The 15,086-nt window shown below is 42.0% G+C and overlaps 1 protein-coding gene across 7 annotated transcripts in view; it reads left to right on the top strand.

The window, feature by feature from the left end:
• Positions 1–3,587: 3,587 nt before the first annotated feature.
• The window catches only part of HTR7 (5-hydroxytryptamine receptor 7), a 95,734-nt gene continuing 84,235 nt past the window's right edge, over positions 3,588–15,086 (top strand). For all 7 annotated transcript variants that reach the window (XR_012326994.1, XR_002177871.3, XM_073794206.1 and 4 more), the window contains exon 1: positions 3,588–4,404. Coding sequence is in view for 5 of the 7 variants with exons in the window: in XM_073794206.1 (XP_073650307.1) it covers positions 3,863–4,404 (542 nt within the window). In the remaining 2 variants the exon portion in view is untranslated. The remainder of the gene's footprint in view (positions 4,405–15,086) is intronic.

The following is a 15,086-nucleotide window of genomic DNA, read 5'->3' on the forward strand; positions in this document are numbered from 1 at the left end:
AACTGGTACACAGTGTAGGATTTCGATATTTATATACACTAATCTTAGCACTATACCTATCTAAGCACTGTTTTCCTAGTCTTTTCTCATCCAATTCTGGGGTCAACACCCAGATAATTAGCTTAGTTGAGTGAACCAATAGGGTGTACAAGTAAGTAGCTGAAAAACTTTGGAGAAGTGCAAGAGTAGTCCTGTAGAAAGTCAGCCTCATTGGGCATTGGAAATTACCAGAGCCCCAGTCAGCATGACGTTAGTATGCTTAACTGACCAGTGTGTTGCCAATGAATCCTATGGCATAGAAAGCTTTATTTTCCTTGTGTTTCTTAAATTAAATCTAGACTGTCAGAGTATGCTGGTTTATGGGAAAATAAACTCTCCTAAGCTTATGTCCTCCGGCTGGGTATGTGTGGGCCTGCAGAGACATGATTCAGCACATACCTTTAGATGAGCCAGAGGTGTACCTACAGGAAGAAGAGCTTATAAAAAGACAATAATTCTTTCTTTTCTTTTCTTTTCTTTTTTTCTTTTGCGGTACGCGGGCCTCACACTGTTGTGGCCTCTCCCGTTGTGGAACACAGGCTCAGCGGCCATGGATCACGGGCCCAGCTGCTCCGCGGCATGTGGGATCTTCCCGGACCGGGGCACAAACTCGTGTCCCCTGCATCGGCAGGAGGACCCTCAACCACTGCGCCACCAGGGAAGCCCAAGACGATAATTCTTATTGTAGGATGCGGTTACTCTTCTGTACTCCCCCAGAACAGTTTTGAGTGCAGGAGATTGCCAGTTGGAAACCTCAGAAAGCTGTCGTTTCAGGTGCCCTCATTGACAATTTTAGGAAAATGCTATTATAGGAAATGAGAGTCTACACAAGGTTTGGTACTTTTTAAAGTAGCAGAGTTATTTTTTCAATGAAAGAAATCAAAGGGATTAAAAACTAAAGATGTGATTTGATTTAGATGCCAACCCCTCTCTTATTATCTCCAATATAAGAGCCAGAGTAGGGTGGCAGGGGGAGGGGAAAGGCAGCAACACCTTGATACGGATTTTAAAACCCCAGGAAACCAAGGGCAAAACAACACATTTAGGTGAATGTTTAGGTATTTTTATGAATATTTTGTGAAGCTGTATCTTTAGCTTTTTTGTGTGAGAAAATTGTGGAAAAGGATAAATGAGATTTTAATATTTTTATTAAGATATGATTATTTGTTATTCAATGTTAGAGGGAAACAGAATTCCAAATTGTTCTGTCTGGATTTTGGAATGATACAATGATAGATGAAATTTAAACTCAACATAGCAACGTAATGCTGCAGAAGCTAAGATTTTCAATAACTGTGTTTATGCACTGTGATAGCTTATAAATTAAAAACCTAGCAACTCTTAGGAAATACACTCAGCCATCACCAGGGATAATATAAGTGACTTCTGTATAAAAAGGGGAGTTTGGACCTGATGCTATATTGCAAATGGAAGAGGAAGTAAATTTGAAAGTAGTATTTTACTGATTATTTGGTGCATTTATATGTCTACAATGAAAAAACAAAAGCAAAAAACATCAGAAGCAGCTATGAAACATAAGTGGGCTGGGTAAGGGCTGACCAGAGTGTAGGGGGCAAATTATATTGACTTTAAACTCAAATAAAAAATATTGCTTTTCAAATTCTTTGTATAATTAATTAATGTGGAATATTACTGAAAAGAGCCAAGACATAAAGTAAGCTGACCCTGATTAGAGTACTCAAGGGGGATAAAAAAATGAGAAAAGTCAAAATGAGTTAAAATAAGTTAAAAAGTTAAAATGAGAAAAGTCCCAAGTAGCTTGTGAAATTTGCCACCTTAAGGAATTTTTAAGAGGCCTTGAGACAATTCTAAACCTCAAAAACCAAAAACCTGAGACGTTTCAATGCAGTCATGAGTGATTTTGGACAAGTCATTAAACTTGTCCCAGCCTCTATTTCCCTCTCTGTATTGCAGGGTGAACAAATGGTTTCTCAGATGCCTTCCAGCTACAAACTAGTTTTCTTTTGTCTGAAATTATGTTTAATACTAACTTAAGTAAGGTTGAAGAAATTTCCTCACCCATCCTCTTAACCATGAAATAGTATTTTTTTGTGGTCTACATGTTATGCTGCACTCTTCCTCTGAATGTGTTGATCCGCTTACCCCAGACAGAGGAGAGCCGCTGACATGTTCACAGTAGTGAAAGAGCTGTCAGCATTGGCCCATGATTTAGGGATTTATTTTTTCTACTTAAAAAAAATTTTTTTTGGAATGTGTAGAGGGAAGAATATGAACATAGTAATCAGATAAACCTGGGTTTGAAACCTCTTACTTACCAGCTGATTGCAATAGCAACCGTGTTTCCTTAACTGGAAAAACAGGGCTAACACCCACCCTGAAGAATGAAGAGTGTTACCCAGCACTCACGTGAATACATTTTGAGGTTTCTGTTCCTTTTCTTATTTATGATCCGCTAGGGTCTAACTAGAAAAGAAAACAGATTTGATTATTCTTAGTCTTTAGACTAAAGAAATCACTGCTGGCTTCCGATAAAATCTTTAAACAAAATGGAGTGAAATAAGTCTCACACATAATAAAAATCAGCCACTCTGACAGGGTTTCAATACCAAGGGGATTTTAGGCAATAGGCATTAATTAAATCAACATACACACCCAGGATTCTGCAAAACATTTATAACCGGTCATTTCTTCTCTTACGTGCGAGATTTCCAGAATGCCATGGGAGAATTAACCCTCATTTTAATACATTAGGCACTGAAGTCTGAATGTAAAAGCAGTCAAGGTCTATTTTCAGAGCTGAGAGGCCTGTTTCTAGACGCCTGGAGTGTTGGTCACAATGGGTTTAAGCCCTCTGGAGGTCCCTTCCCCAGAGCCCCCATCTCATCCTAGGTGTCAGGACCCGGGCGTCCCTCCCTCTCCCTTTTCTCCTTCTGAGCTCCCACCCCCACCCCCATTCAGCCGCTTCTTTTTTCCATCTTCGCTTTCTCCCATCAGTGGTCAAAATAGGAAACGGAAGTATCTGTTTGTTGCTTGGTGGAGTGCTAAGAAAGGTTTATTTTAAATCAAGATTAAAGAAAAAAAAAATCCCTCCCTGGGTTCTTCATTTTGCAATGAGTCCGAGCGTCCACGGGCTCCCTAGTCCTCCCCCACCAAACTGTCGTTCACTAGTGAGGAGGTTCGGGTCTGTCGGAGGGAGTGTGAGCCTCCTGCGGAAGATTCCCGGGCAAAGCGGCTCGGGATCCCGGGAGGCACGTGGAGCACCGCCCCCCGCCCAGTGCCGGGGGGGCGCGGGAGAGACGGCGGCCCCTGCCCAGCCGGGGAAACCCGTCCCGGAGCCCGGGGCGGGCGGGCAGCGGCCGGCGGCGGCGGCGGCGGCGACGGGGACGCGGCGCTGTTGCCGCAGGGGAGCGGCGGCGGCGGCGGCGGCGGCGGCGGCGGGCGCGAGGGGCGGGGCGCTCTCCGCAACTTCTGCCGCTGCCTCCCGGGCGCTCTCGGCCGAGCCACTCGGCGGCTGAAGTCTGCGAGCGGTACGAGCGGTGCGGTGCGGCCAGCCGAGCCCGGCCCGCCGGCCCCTGATCCCGCGCGTCCCGGGGGTCCGTCGGGTGCTGGAGGCGCCTCCCGCAGGGAGTCCCCGGGTGGCCGCGCTCCCGCGTCGTCCGCTGCTGTTGGAGGACCGGGACGTGCGGGGCCGCAAGGCCGGGCCGGGGCGCCCTCCAGCGGACTGCGCGGGCCCCATGGCTGGGCCGAGCGGAGCGGAACCGACGAGGTGAAGCCCCCGGGCCGGCAGCCGGAGCGCGTGGCGGGGGCGCCGGCTCCATGGGCAGCGACGCACAGCGGCACGATGATGGACGTTAACAGCAGCGGCCGCCCGGACCTCTACGGGCACCTCCGCTCTTTTCTGCCAGAGGTGGGACGCGGGCTGCCCGACCTGAGCCCCGACGGCGCCGGTCCGGTCGCGGGCTCCTGGGCGCCGCACCTGCTGCACGGGGTCCCTGAGGTGACGGCCAGCCCCGTGCCCACCTGGGACGCACTCCCGGACAATGCCTCCGGCTGCGGGGAGCAGATCAACTACGGCAGCGCCGAGAAAGTTGTGATCGGCTCCATCCTGACGCTCATCACGCTGCTGACGATCGCCGGCAACTGCCTGGTGGTGATCTCTGTGTGCTTCGTCAAGAAGCTCCGCCAGCCCTCCAACTACCTGATCGTGTCCCTGGCGCTGGCCGACCTTTCGGTGGCCGTGGCGGTCATGCCCTTCGTCAGCGTCACCGACCTTATCGGGGGCAAGTGGATCTTTGGCCACTTCTTCTGCAACGTCTTTATCGCCATGGACGTCATGTGCTGCACGGCCTCGATCATGACCCTGTGCGTGATCAGCATCGACAGGTAAGGGCCGGGCTGCCCCGTCCCGGGGTCCGCCTGGGGATGTGCTGGCAGCTCAGCCCCACACACTTGCCTTTCTTGGTCGGATAAACCAGACTCCCCTGTGGGAGGAAGGGCTGCGCTTACCCCCCCCCCCCACATCAACCCGACACCAACCAAACAACTTCAGTTACAGCGTAGCCTATATACACCTTTAAAAGAAGAGCTCGAAATGTTCTGGTTTACGGTAGTGAGAATTTTAAGACCAAAGTTAAGAGTATTTTAAGCGTTAGAAGTTCCACCAGGGGGTCCCTTGTCTTGGTTTTCAGAAGGAAGGGATTTGATCCTCTCTGAGCCTGACAAACCCTTGCTGTGAGCCTGAAAGAATCAGTTCTTACTTTAAGAAATCAGCGGGAGAAAAGCCACCTTGCTTTCCTGATTGCACAAGCTACTTCTCAGGCCAATAAAAAGACCTAGAATGGCCCCCAAATTGGGGGGTCTACATGTTTTAACGTTGCACCTCTATGATTGCTGATTCTGAGTCACATTCTTTTGGAAGTCTGGTTTTACTGTCTGGCAAGGCTGTCTGTATCCTCCAGGCTTACTGGAGCCTTATTCCCTGTCTGAATGGTTGGTTCTAGCATTTCATCATATCCCTTGGGAATCTTCTCTTGAGAACTCCCCCACTGGAGTAATTGAAACAGAGGCTGACTGTCAGTCAGGGATGCTGGGGGAAAAAATTCCTGTCTTGGATGTCAGATTGGAATAGGAGACCTGCAAGGTTTCTTCAGACTCTAGGATTACAAGATTCTGCAGTGGAGCTAGTCGTTGGTCCTAGAAATATTGTGCAGTTGACAACTTGAAGTACGGTCCTAATGCTCGGGCAACAAAACAACTCTCTGCTTCTCTGGAGACTGAAATAGTAAAACCTTAATATTCACAGTTGGAGTTTTGCTAGTGTTTTAAAACCAGTGCAGGCTGGTATCCTGTTGTGTTTAATGATACAGAGAAACAGTTGCTTATTTTCTTAGTGGACCTCCAGAACCTTTAAACGTGTAGACCTTACAGCAAAGGAGAAGTAATTGATGCCTCCACACTTAAAATGAGAGTGTCTCAAAGGATGGTGTAGCACAAAACTGAAGTTTTCCTCCTTTTCCTCCCTGTAAACACTGCTATATTGTGTGTGTGGGTTTTTTTTTGTTTGTTTGTTTTGTTTTTTAATATTTAACATGTTGTGCTATTTTACTGCTTGGCCAGTGTTTATAGTTACTGAAGGAAGGGGATATTTTCAGGGAAGAAAAATACATTGTATTTGCATTTAGTTAAAGATCTAGATTATTTAAAAAAATTGATCCTGCCATTTTGTATGTTATGTTAGGAGCTTCTAATAGCGAACAAGGAATGATTTTTAAGAGTAGAGCATGAACTGCATACATGAGAATATTAGCTCCAAACTTGACAGCTGAAGTTCTGAATGACTGTAGTTAAGCATGACCACAGATATGCATTTACAATCTGACTGCAGTCTGGCTGTGGCAACAGGAACGGGAGAGTGCAGTCAATGTACACAGTAAGTATATGCTTGAATTATAAGCGTAAAAATCTGACTGTTCATCCAACGAAAACGGTGCTTCTTGCATGAATGGAGTCCTTTTAAATGGAACTTAGTGTAATAAAGCGAATAACAATTTCTGCTGCAAGTAATGCATTTATAAGCTTTTTTCATTTCGTAATTGATAAATGATAAACAAACAGCACAGTGTGCTAATTTGTCTCCTAGGATGACCAGGTTTGGGTGGGACCACACTGAGATTCCTGTACATGAGCTAAAGGTTTTCTTTACTCATGATGCACATGTGACTTAGCAGCAGCAGGAACATCTCCAATACAGAGATGAGGTTAATCCTTTCTTTTTTTTAACATCTTTATTGGAGTATACTTGCTTTACAATGGTGTGTTAGTTTCTGCTGTATCACAAAGTGAATCAGTTATACATATGCATATATCCCCATATCCCCTCCCTCTTGCATCTCCCTCCCACCCTCCCTATCCCACCCCTCTAGGTGGTCGTAAAGCACCAAGCTGATCTCCCTGTGCTATAAAGCTGCTTCCCACTTGCTATCTGTTTTACATTTGGTAGTGTATATATGTCAATGCCACTCTCTCACTTCATTCCAGTCCCAGCTTACCCTTCCCCCTCTTGAGAATGTCCTCAAGTCCATTCTCTACGTCTGCGTCTTTATTCCTGCCCTGCCTCTAGGTTCTTCAGAACCATTTTTTTTCTTTTTTTAGATTCTATATATATGTGTTAGCATATGGTATTTGTTTTTCTCTTTCTGACTTACTTCACTCTGTATGACAGACTCTAGGTCCATCCACCTTGGCCAGAGCTTCTAATTTCTTTGTCAGCTCTATCCTTACGATTGTCACAAATTGTGTTAACATAGGGATGAAGATTCTGTCTCTTAGTTTTTTTTATGAGAATTGCCCCATTGGTGAATTCTGCTTAACAGTTATCTTAGAAGATGAATATGTCATTTATTTAGATAAAATGAAGAATTTATAGCATCGGAAGACACAGATTGCCTTTCTTCCAAGAACACACAGAACTAAAAATGAGAAAAAGGAAAATGCATTTGTTATCGGTTGACTGATAAGGTGCATTATTTCTATTTTTTCTTCAGTTCCATTGTGGAATATGGCCAGTGATATAAAAGTGTGCTAAGAAAATATGAAAAGAATTTAATCTTCATTCATCCATTTATCCATTCTCTCTCGGGCACCTAATATGTGTTACGCTGTGCTTCATGCAGCATAAGCAAAGATGAATAATAATATTCTGAGCCCATGCTATATTACAAGAATTTGGTTACCTGTTGGGCATTTAACCTGTCTAAAATGGAACATTTGATTTTTCTTAACCCCTCCCCACCATGCTGGGATGCTTTCCCAGCCTTTTCCAATGGAATTTCATGCCCTTCTTCTTCACAGCCTTCAACACTCTGATCCCCACCGTTTATAGATAGTGACCCATGATCATTGAAAAAGTAGCAGCCATTGGATGGAAACTACTTTATCTTTCCACCACCAAACGATTTTTCCTGCATCTCTACCGTTTTTATTTCCTTCCAGTTAAAAAACAAGAAGACACTGTATCCCAGCAAAGACCAAACCACCTACACTTCACATCCTATTCCCTCTCACATTCTGGAGGACTTCGTTTTTCCCTTGAGCCCTCATCTCTTCTTTGCCTTCAGTGTTGCCTCTCAACAGGGTCAAGCTTGATATTCCATTTTTAAGAACTCCTTCTTTGGCTTCACTCCTCCCTCCAGTTACTGCTCCACTTCACAGTTAAGCTGCTTAAAGAACTGTGACCACAACCTGACTTTATTTCCTTACTCCTCAGATAGGTGCGTTTGACCCTCACTAGGTCTGCTGTAATACTTTAACTGGCCTTCCTGATTCCACTTCTGTCCAGTCTTCATCCATTGCCTATGAAGAAGCTAGAATGATCTATTTTTTTTAAAATGGTTTTAAGTGAGATAACATTTCCCTGTAGTGAAATGCACAGATATTAAATGTACATTTTGATGAGTTTTGACAAATGTATGTACCCATGTAACCAACACTCCAAATAAGATATAGAATATTTTGTCATCCCGGAAAGTTTCCTTGTGCCCTTTTTAGAATAATCTTTAAACAATAGAGGTCAAATTATCTTTTATATACAGTTCAAAAACATGCAAAACAGTTCTATATATTGTTTAGGTGAACTGACATAAGGAGTCAAAGTATAAAATAGTTCAGAGGAATGGTGAGCACCAAATTCATGAGAGTAGTTATCTCTGGTGGGGTGGGTGGAGGTGTAATCAGGGAGTAACATACATATCAATGATATCGGTCATACTTTGTTTCTTAATCTTGATGCTTGGTACAGTCTTGTTATCCTGCATATAACTTTCTGTACTTACGAAGTATATTTTCAAACGATTTTTTGAAATACATACAGAAAAGTGAGCAATCCTAAATGTAGAGCTTGATGCATTTCCACTAAGTGAACCCATGGAGGTAATCTGCAGCTAGATCAAGAAATTGAACATCACCAACCTCCTAGAGGTCCCCTCTTGCTCTTCTCCAGTTTCTAATACTCCCAAAGATAACCATTGTCCTGACTGTTAGCATCATAGATTAGTTTTTCTTGGATAAAACCTCATAAAATGGCATCATATAGTGTGTACTCTTAAATCTGGCATCTTTTGCTCAATAATAATGTCTGCTGTGCGATTCATCCATAGTTTTTAGCCTGTCAATGTTTTATTCATTTATTTTTGCTGAGTAGTATTCCATTTAATTTGCTTATCAGTTCACCTGTAGATGGTCATTTGCATTGTTTCCATTTTCTATATATCACTAACAGTGCTTCTATAAATATTTATTTATGTCATCCTGTGTACATATTGTCATTCCTTTTGGGTAAATATAACACTGGATTATAAGGTACCTTATTGAATTTTAATTCTATATACCCCCTGACATCTTTTGTGTTATTGTCATGCATTTTAATCTATATATTTTAAAAACCTATTAGATATTATCTTTATTGTTATTTTAAGCAGTCAGTATTCATTCTTATTTACCCACATGGTTACCTTTTCCACTGCTCTTTATTTTTTCCTATATTATCATGCCTTCGTCTGGGATCATTTTCTTATGCCTGTTAGACTTTCATTAGCATTTTTTAAAGTGAGGGTTTGCTGGTGACAGATCCTCTCAGTTTTTACTTATCTAAAAATGTCTTAATTTTACTATCATTTTGAATGATATTTTCTCTAAGTATGGAATTCTATGTTTGAGTTTTTGTTCAGCACTTTAAAACATTATTCCATTATCTTCAGGCTTCCATCATTTCTGTTGAAAAATTAGTCATTTACCAACATTGTTATTACTTCTTTGAAGATAATGTGTCTTTTTTCCTCTGGCTGCTTTCAGGATTTTCTTTTTGTCTTTAGTTTTTATACATTTTTCTGTGATGTCCCAAGGTTTGGCATTATTGATTATTTTCTGTTGTTTATTTGCTGTCAACCCTGCTGAGGTTCTTAGTAACTTTTGTATTTGTGTATTGATATCTCTAATCAGTTTGCTAGTATCTCTTTAAATACTTTTACTATCCTCTTCTTTCTTCTTCTGCGTGTTCAAAGTTACATAATTTAGGTTGTTTTACTTTATCACACATGTATCTTACACTCTTTTCTTTCTTTTCCATTTTATATTTTTCTCTGTTCTTCAGCTTTGAAGAATTTTGACCTACCTTCCAATTTATTAATCATCTCTTCTGCTCTGTTTAATAGGTTGTTTGCTCTTATCTATTGAGTTCTTAATTTTAGAGTACTAGAAATTATATTTGATCTTTATTTTTTGCATTTGATCCTTTTTATTGATTCTAACTCTCTGGTGAAATTCTTTGCCTTTTCACTGAATTTCTCCAACTTGCTATTTTACTTCTGAGCATATTAATCATAGTTAGACTCTTTTTCTACCAACTCTAATATCTGAATCACTTGTGGTTTCTTTGTGTGTGATCTTTCCCCCCCCCAACCCCGCCCTCAGCTCTGGGTTTTGGCTTTGTGTCTTGGCATGCTTAATAAACTTTAATAGTATACTCAACGTTTTGTATGAAAAACTGTGGATGTTGTATATGATGTTATTCTACTCCAGAGAAAATAGCTTCTAGGCAGGCATATTGGGGGACTGATTATTGTAATCCAGTTAGGGACTTAGCTGACCGTAGGCTTTGTTTTAGTTTTGATAAAACTGTGTCTGCCACTGGCCAATGCCTCTTTCTAAGGTGTAGCTTTCTTGGAACTTCAGCTAAGAGCATAGGGGGTTCTCAATGACTTCTCCCCTTGGCTAGTTCAGAACTCTGTTTCTTTCTCTCCTTAGCAGTGGGAGACTATCAAAACTCTCACTGAAAGTTTTTTTGGGAGATTTCTCCTTGGCTTCTTAGCCTCCTGCCCTGCACAGCTTCAGAATTCAGCAAATGTCTTGAGAGGAATACGAGCCAAGTGTTGGGCATAGTTTTCTGTTCCTTCCTTCTTATTTGGATCTTGGCATCTCAGGTCTCTAATTTTTGTTTTTCTTTCCTCAAGAGACTACCAAAATTTCTTCTGGTATTTTTGCCTCTTAATAGCATTTCTGTTGAGGCTTTTTGCCTAGATCCTCAGCTCCTTACCCCTCACCTAGTTTAGGCAAATGTCCCAAGGTAAAGAGTGGCTGCAGAATTTTGGCTCATCTCTTTGTGGTTCTCTCATTTCTAGGATTTTGTCCCCTCCACTCCTGGTTTTCTCAAAAACTCTGTTATGCCTTTAGGCAGGGGTGTGTGTGTATGTGTGTGTGTGTGTGTGTGTGTGTGTGTGTGTGTGTGTATTTGTGCTTTATCCAGCTTTTCTAGTTGTTTTCAGCAGAAGCATTGGTCTGAAGCATTAAGCAACCCCATCATAGGTAGAAGTGGATGTGTGCCTGAAAGATTTTAAATGTATGCAGATATAGAAATATAATGATGTAAATTTTGTGCTTAAAACCCTTCATTGGCTTTTCATTTCACTAGGAATACAATTCAAAGTCTTTAGCACACCTACAAGGTCCCTGATTTATTCCTCCCTTACTTCCCAACAACATTTTGTACTGTATTTCACCTTGCTTTCCATAGTATAGTCATATCGACCTTTTTCAGTTTCTCCATCATGCCAAATTCTTCCTACATCAGGCCTATTCCATGTAAGCCCACCAACTAATATATTTGCAATACTATGATTTCATGTCTGGAGTTCTGTTCCCTAATACGTGTTTTTTGATCCCAACTTGGATAGCTTAAAAGTGTTAAACCCTCTAAGATGGCAACAATTAAAATGTCTGAAAAATACCAAATATTGGCGAGGATGTAGAGCAGCGGGAACTTTCGTACGTTACTAGTGGGACTGTGAATTGGTGAACTACTTTGAAAATAGTTTGCCATTATCATGTAGTGTTGATGATACATACACCCTATGATTCTGGGATTCTATTATTTTACCACTAGGTATATGTCAGAGAGACTCTTGTCACCAGAAGTCTTGTACAAGAATATTTATAATATCCACAAATTTGAAACTCCCAAACTTGAAATAATATATAAGTGTATCTGTAGTAGAATGGATAAATCAATTGTGGAACATTCACAGAATAGAATACTATTGAGTAGTGGTTATCAAACTTGAGCATGCATCAGAACTATCTGGAGGACTTATTAAAACACAGATTACTGGACCCCATTCCAAGAGTTTCTGGTTCAGTAAGTCTGGGGTGGAGCCCAATTATTTGCATATTTTCATTTAAACAAATTCCCCAATGATTCTGATGCTCCTGGTTTTGGGACCTTACTTAGAAAACTGTTGCTATATAGCAATGAAAATTGTTGTAGTAAAATGAATCTCACAAAGTAATGTAAACAATTTTTTATTATAAAATTTTTGAAACTTATTTAAGAGTCAAGAGTATAGTATAAAGAGCCTAATCTATCCATCGCCTAGCTTCAACAGTGATGAATTTATGACCACCGTATTCAAAGTATACTTTGCAACTCCTCCTTCCTCACAGTATTTTAACTCAGATGTCAGACATCATGTAATTTCACCCATAAATTCTTTGGGGCCACAAACATAATGCTGAGCAGAAGAAGTGGAGTCCAGAAGAACACATGATTCCATTCATATAAAAATGAAAGAAACAACATTGTTTAGAGACATACATAAGTGTAAATATCGTAAAGAAAAGGAAGGAAGTACACATCACGAGAACAAGGATAGTAGTTAATTACTTCTGGGTGGGAAGGAGGGGTGCTGTGATCAGAGAGGTGTGCTTTTGAGGTGGTGTAATGTTTTATCTCTTGCCTGTAGAGGTAGTTACATGAGGGTTCACTTTAAAAATTACTATTAAAATATTCATGTATATTTTAGGCACTTTCCTACATATGTATTTTGTTTTACATTAAAGGGACAGAAGTATTTATTTGATGACACCTTGTGAGGTGTATATGAATTTACATCAGATGTATGGTTAATCTGAGCGGATACAGTTATTGTTTTAATGCTCTCAGCATCCATTAGTTTTTAGCCTCATGTTTGAGGGCAGGGGTCATTTTTGGGTTGTCCACAGTTACAGGAACTCCTGTGGCTAACTTGCAAGAGCCATAAGCTTGAGTTCTGACTGGTGTCTGGCTGAAGCCTTGCTTCCTTGCCAGGTACTATGACTCATTTGCTTCGATGATCTGAGTTCTGCTCTTGGCCTTAATTCTGCTGTGATCAGCAGTGCAGGGTGCATTCTGGTGTCTCTGGATCCCCTTTATCTTTGAAGGAAGTCATCCTTGCTCATCTCTAAAATTAATTTTCAGCTTGTATATACACCTTAAGAGTTGATAGAATCCTCTTCTTTCGGTCTTTTTCTCCATCTTGTCACCTGGGCTGTGAGTAGGGTGGCTAGAGCTCTGGCCTTCATCTTGGTCAAGACAGACAACCAGAGCCACACTTGGGAAGGAGAAGCAGTGCACTGGGAGGGTAGCCGGGATTCTGGAGGACTGTGGACGCCACAGGATTGCGGGACTCTGACTTCTTACTGATGGATGAACAGATACCATCATGTTGTCTGTCATAACTGCTAAACCTAAGTGCCAGTTTCTTATCTTATGTGCTTATCCTTCACACCATTGTCCATATACACTTCCTAAAACATCATTGTGAGGTGTCACTGTGCCATTCTCCTTTAGGAATAACAACTACCATTTTTGAGGGTCTTTTGTGCTACATAAATTTCTAGAGATTCACATAATATCTCATTTAATCTTCACAACACCTTTGTAAGGGCATTTATTGAGGCCTGTGCTGTCATTGAGGTCGGCTGGCCAAAGGTATAGGAGACAGAGTGTGAACATTTTAAATCCCATTCTGTAGATGAGGAAGCTGAGGGAACACACACATTGTATGTGGCAGGAACACCATCTGAATCAAAAGCCCATATGTGTTCCTCTACATCATTGTAGCCATTGTCTGCTATATAAAGAGAACATTGTTAAGATAGCATTCAAGGCCTCTTGTGACGTGACGCAGCCTTCTTTATAGCCTCAATCTGACTAATCCCATCATAGGCATCCTCCCTTTTAACAAGATGTCAGAACAGAACTAATGTTCTTACCCCCCAAACTTCTCCCTCTTCCAAGGTTCCCATCCCAATAAGTGGCATCAGGCTGCACCCATTTGCTTTGCTAGACATTTAGGTATCACTTTTGAAACTTTCCACCCAGCCCTCCACTGTCACCAGTGCATCGCCAGGTCCTGCTCACTGTCCCTTCACTTTTCTTCTCCCCAGTCCCAGCGCCAGACACTCAAGCCAAGCCTCTGCCATCTTTCACTTGGACCATGCGAAGTAGCCTCCCAGGGCTTTCGTGTATCTACCCTTGCTGCACATTAATGCAGAGTGTGTAACCTTAGCTGCACGTTAGAATCGCCTGGGCAATGCTCGGAGCCCATCTCTAGAGATCCTGATGTAATTGGTCTGGGTGGACCTTGGCATCAGTATCTTTGAAAATATCCCCCAGATGATTCTAATGTGTATTCAGCCAGAGGGAGAAGCCCTGAGTTAGCGTGATCTTGTAAAAATGCAAATGCGATTCTATCCATGGTTCCCAAAGTTTACTTGCACATTAGCATCACCTAGGAATCTTCAAAAAATTCCAAAGCCCATACCCAGGCCATACACAAACCCAACTGATGCACAGTCTCTGGGGGTGAGACTCATGCATTATATTCTGGAAGCTCCCTAGGTTAACCCAATGTGCATACAGGTCTGGGCGCTGCTGAACTATGCTGTTCTCCTCTTCAAACTCTTTAATGGGTTAATGAGTTCCCCTGCTCTTGGGATAAGATCCTAAAATTTTAATATGATTGAAAAGATCTTATAATCTGACTTCTGCCTATCTCACTAGATCAGGGGTTGGCAATTTTTTTCCACAAAGAGCTAGATAGTAAATATTTTAGGCTTGTATGCCATATAGTCTCTGTCGCAGCTCCCCAACTCTGCCACTGTAGTGTGAAAGCGGCTATAGACAATATGTAAATGTACGGGCTTGGCTGTGTTCCAGTAAAACTTTATTTATGGCTACTGTAATTTGAATTTCATAAGATTTTCACAATGTTATTAAATATTAGTCTTTTTAATTTTTTTCAACTATTTAAAAATATGAAAACATTCTTAGCTGGTGTGTGTGGGGAGGCTATACAAAAACAGGAAGGGACCAGATTTAACCCTGCTGGAGTTTGCCGACTTCTGCCAAAGGTTCTGTTCAAGTCAGTTCAATTCGCTAACTATCGTGTAGATCGTCTCTCTTCCTCCCCTGCCTCCCTTCCCCCCCCCCCCCACATATTCTGGCAACTCTGAGCTTCTTTCTATTCCTTGAGATTTTGCAATTCAGGGACTTCACAAGTCTTTTTATTGCCTACTCCCCACCCCACCCCGCTGACACACTTATGTGCCTCTTGGGCTGGTTCATTCTTATCACTCTTCAGACAGGTCCTCAACTAGATGTTACTGCCTCATGGAAGCATCCCGAGAATCCCCAGACTATCTTAGACAGTCTTATAACTCCCTGCGTGTTTTCTTTCTTGCACTCACCTTAATTT

This window comes from Tursiops truncatus, chromosome 16, assembly GCF_011762595.2.
Source record: "Tursiops truncatus isolate mTurTru1 chromosome 16, mTurTru1.mat.Y, whole genome shotgun sequence".
NCBI classification, from domain to species: Eukaryota; Metazoa; Chordata; class Mammalia; order Artiodactyla; family Delphinidae; genus Tursiops; species Tursiops truncatus.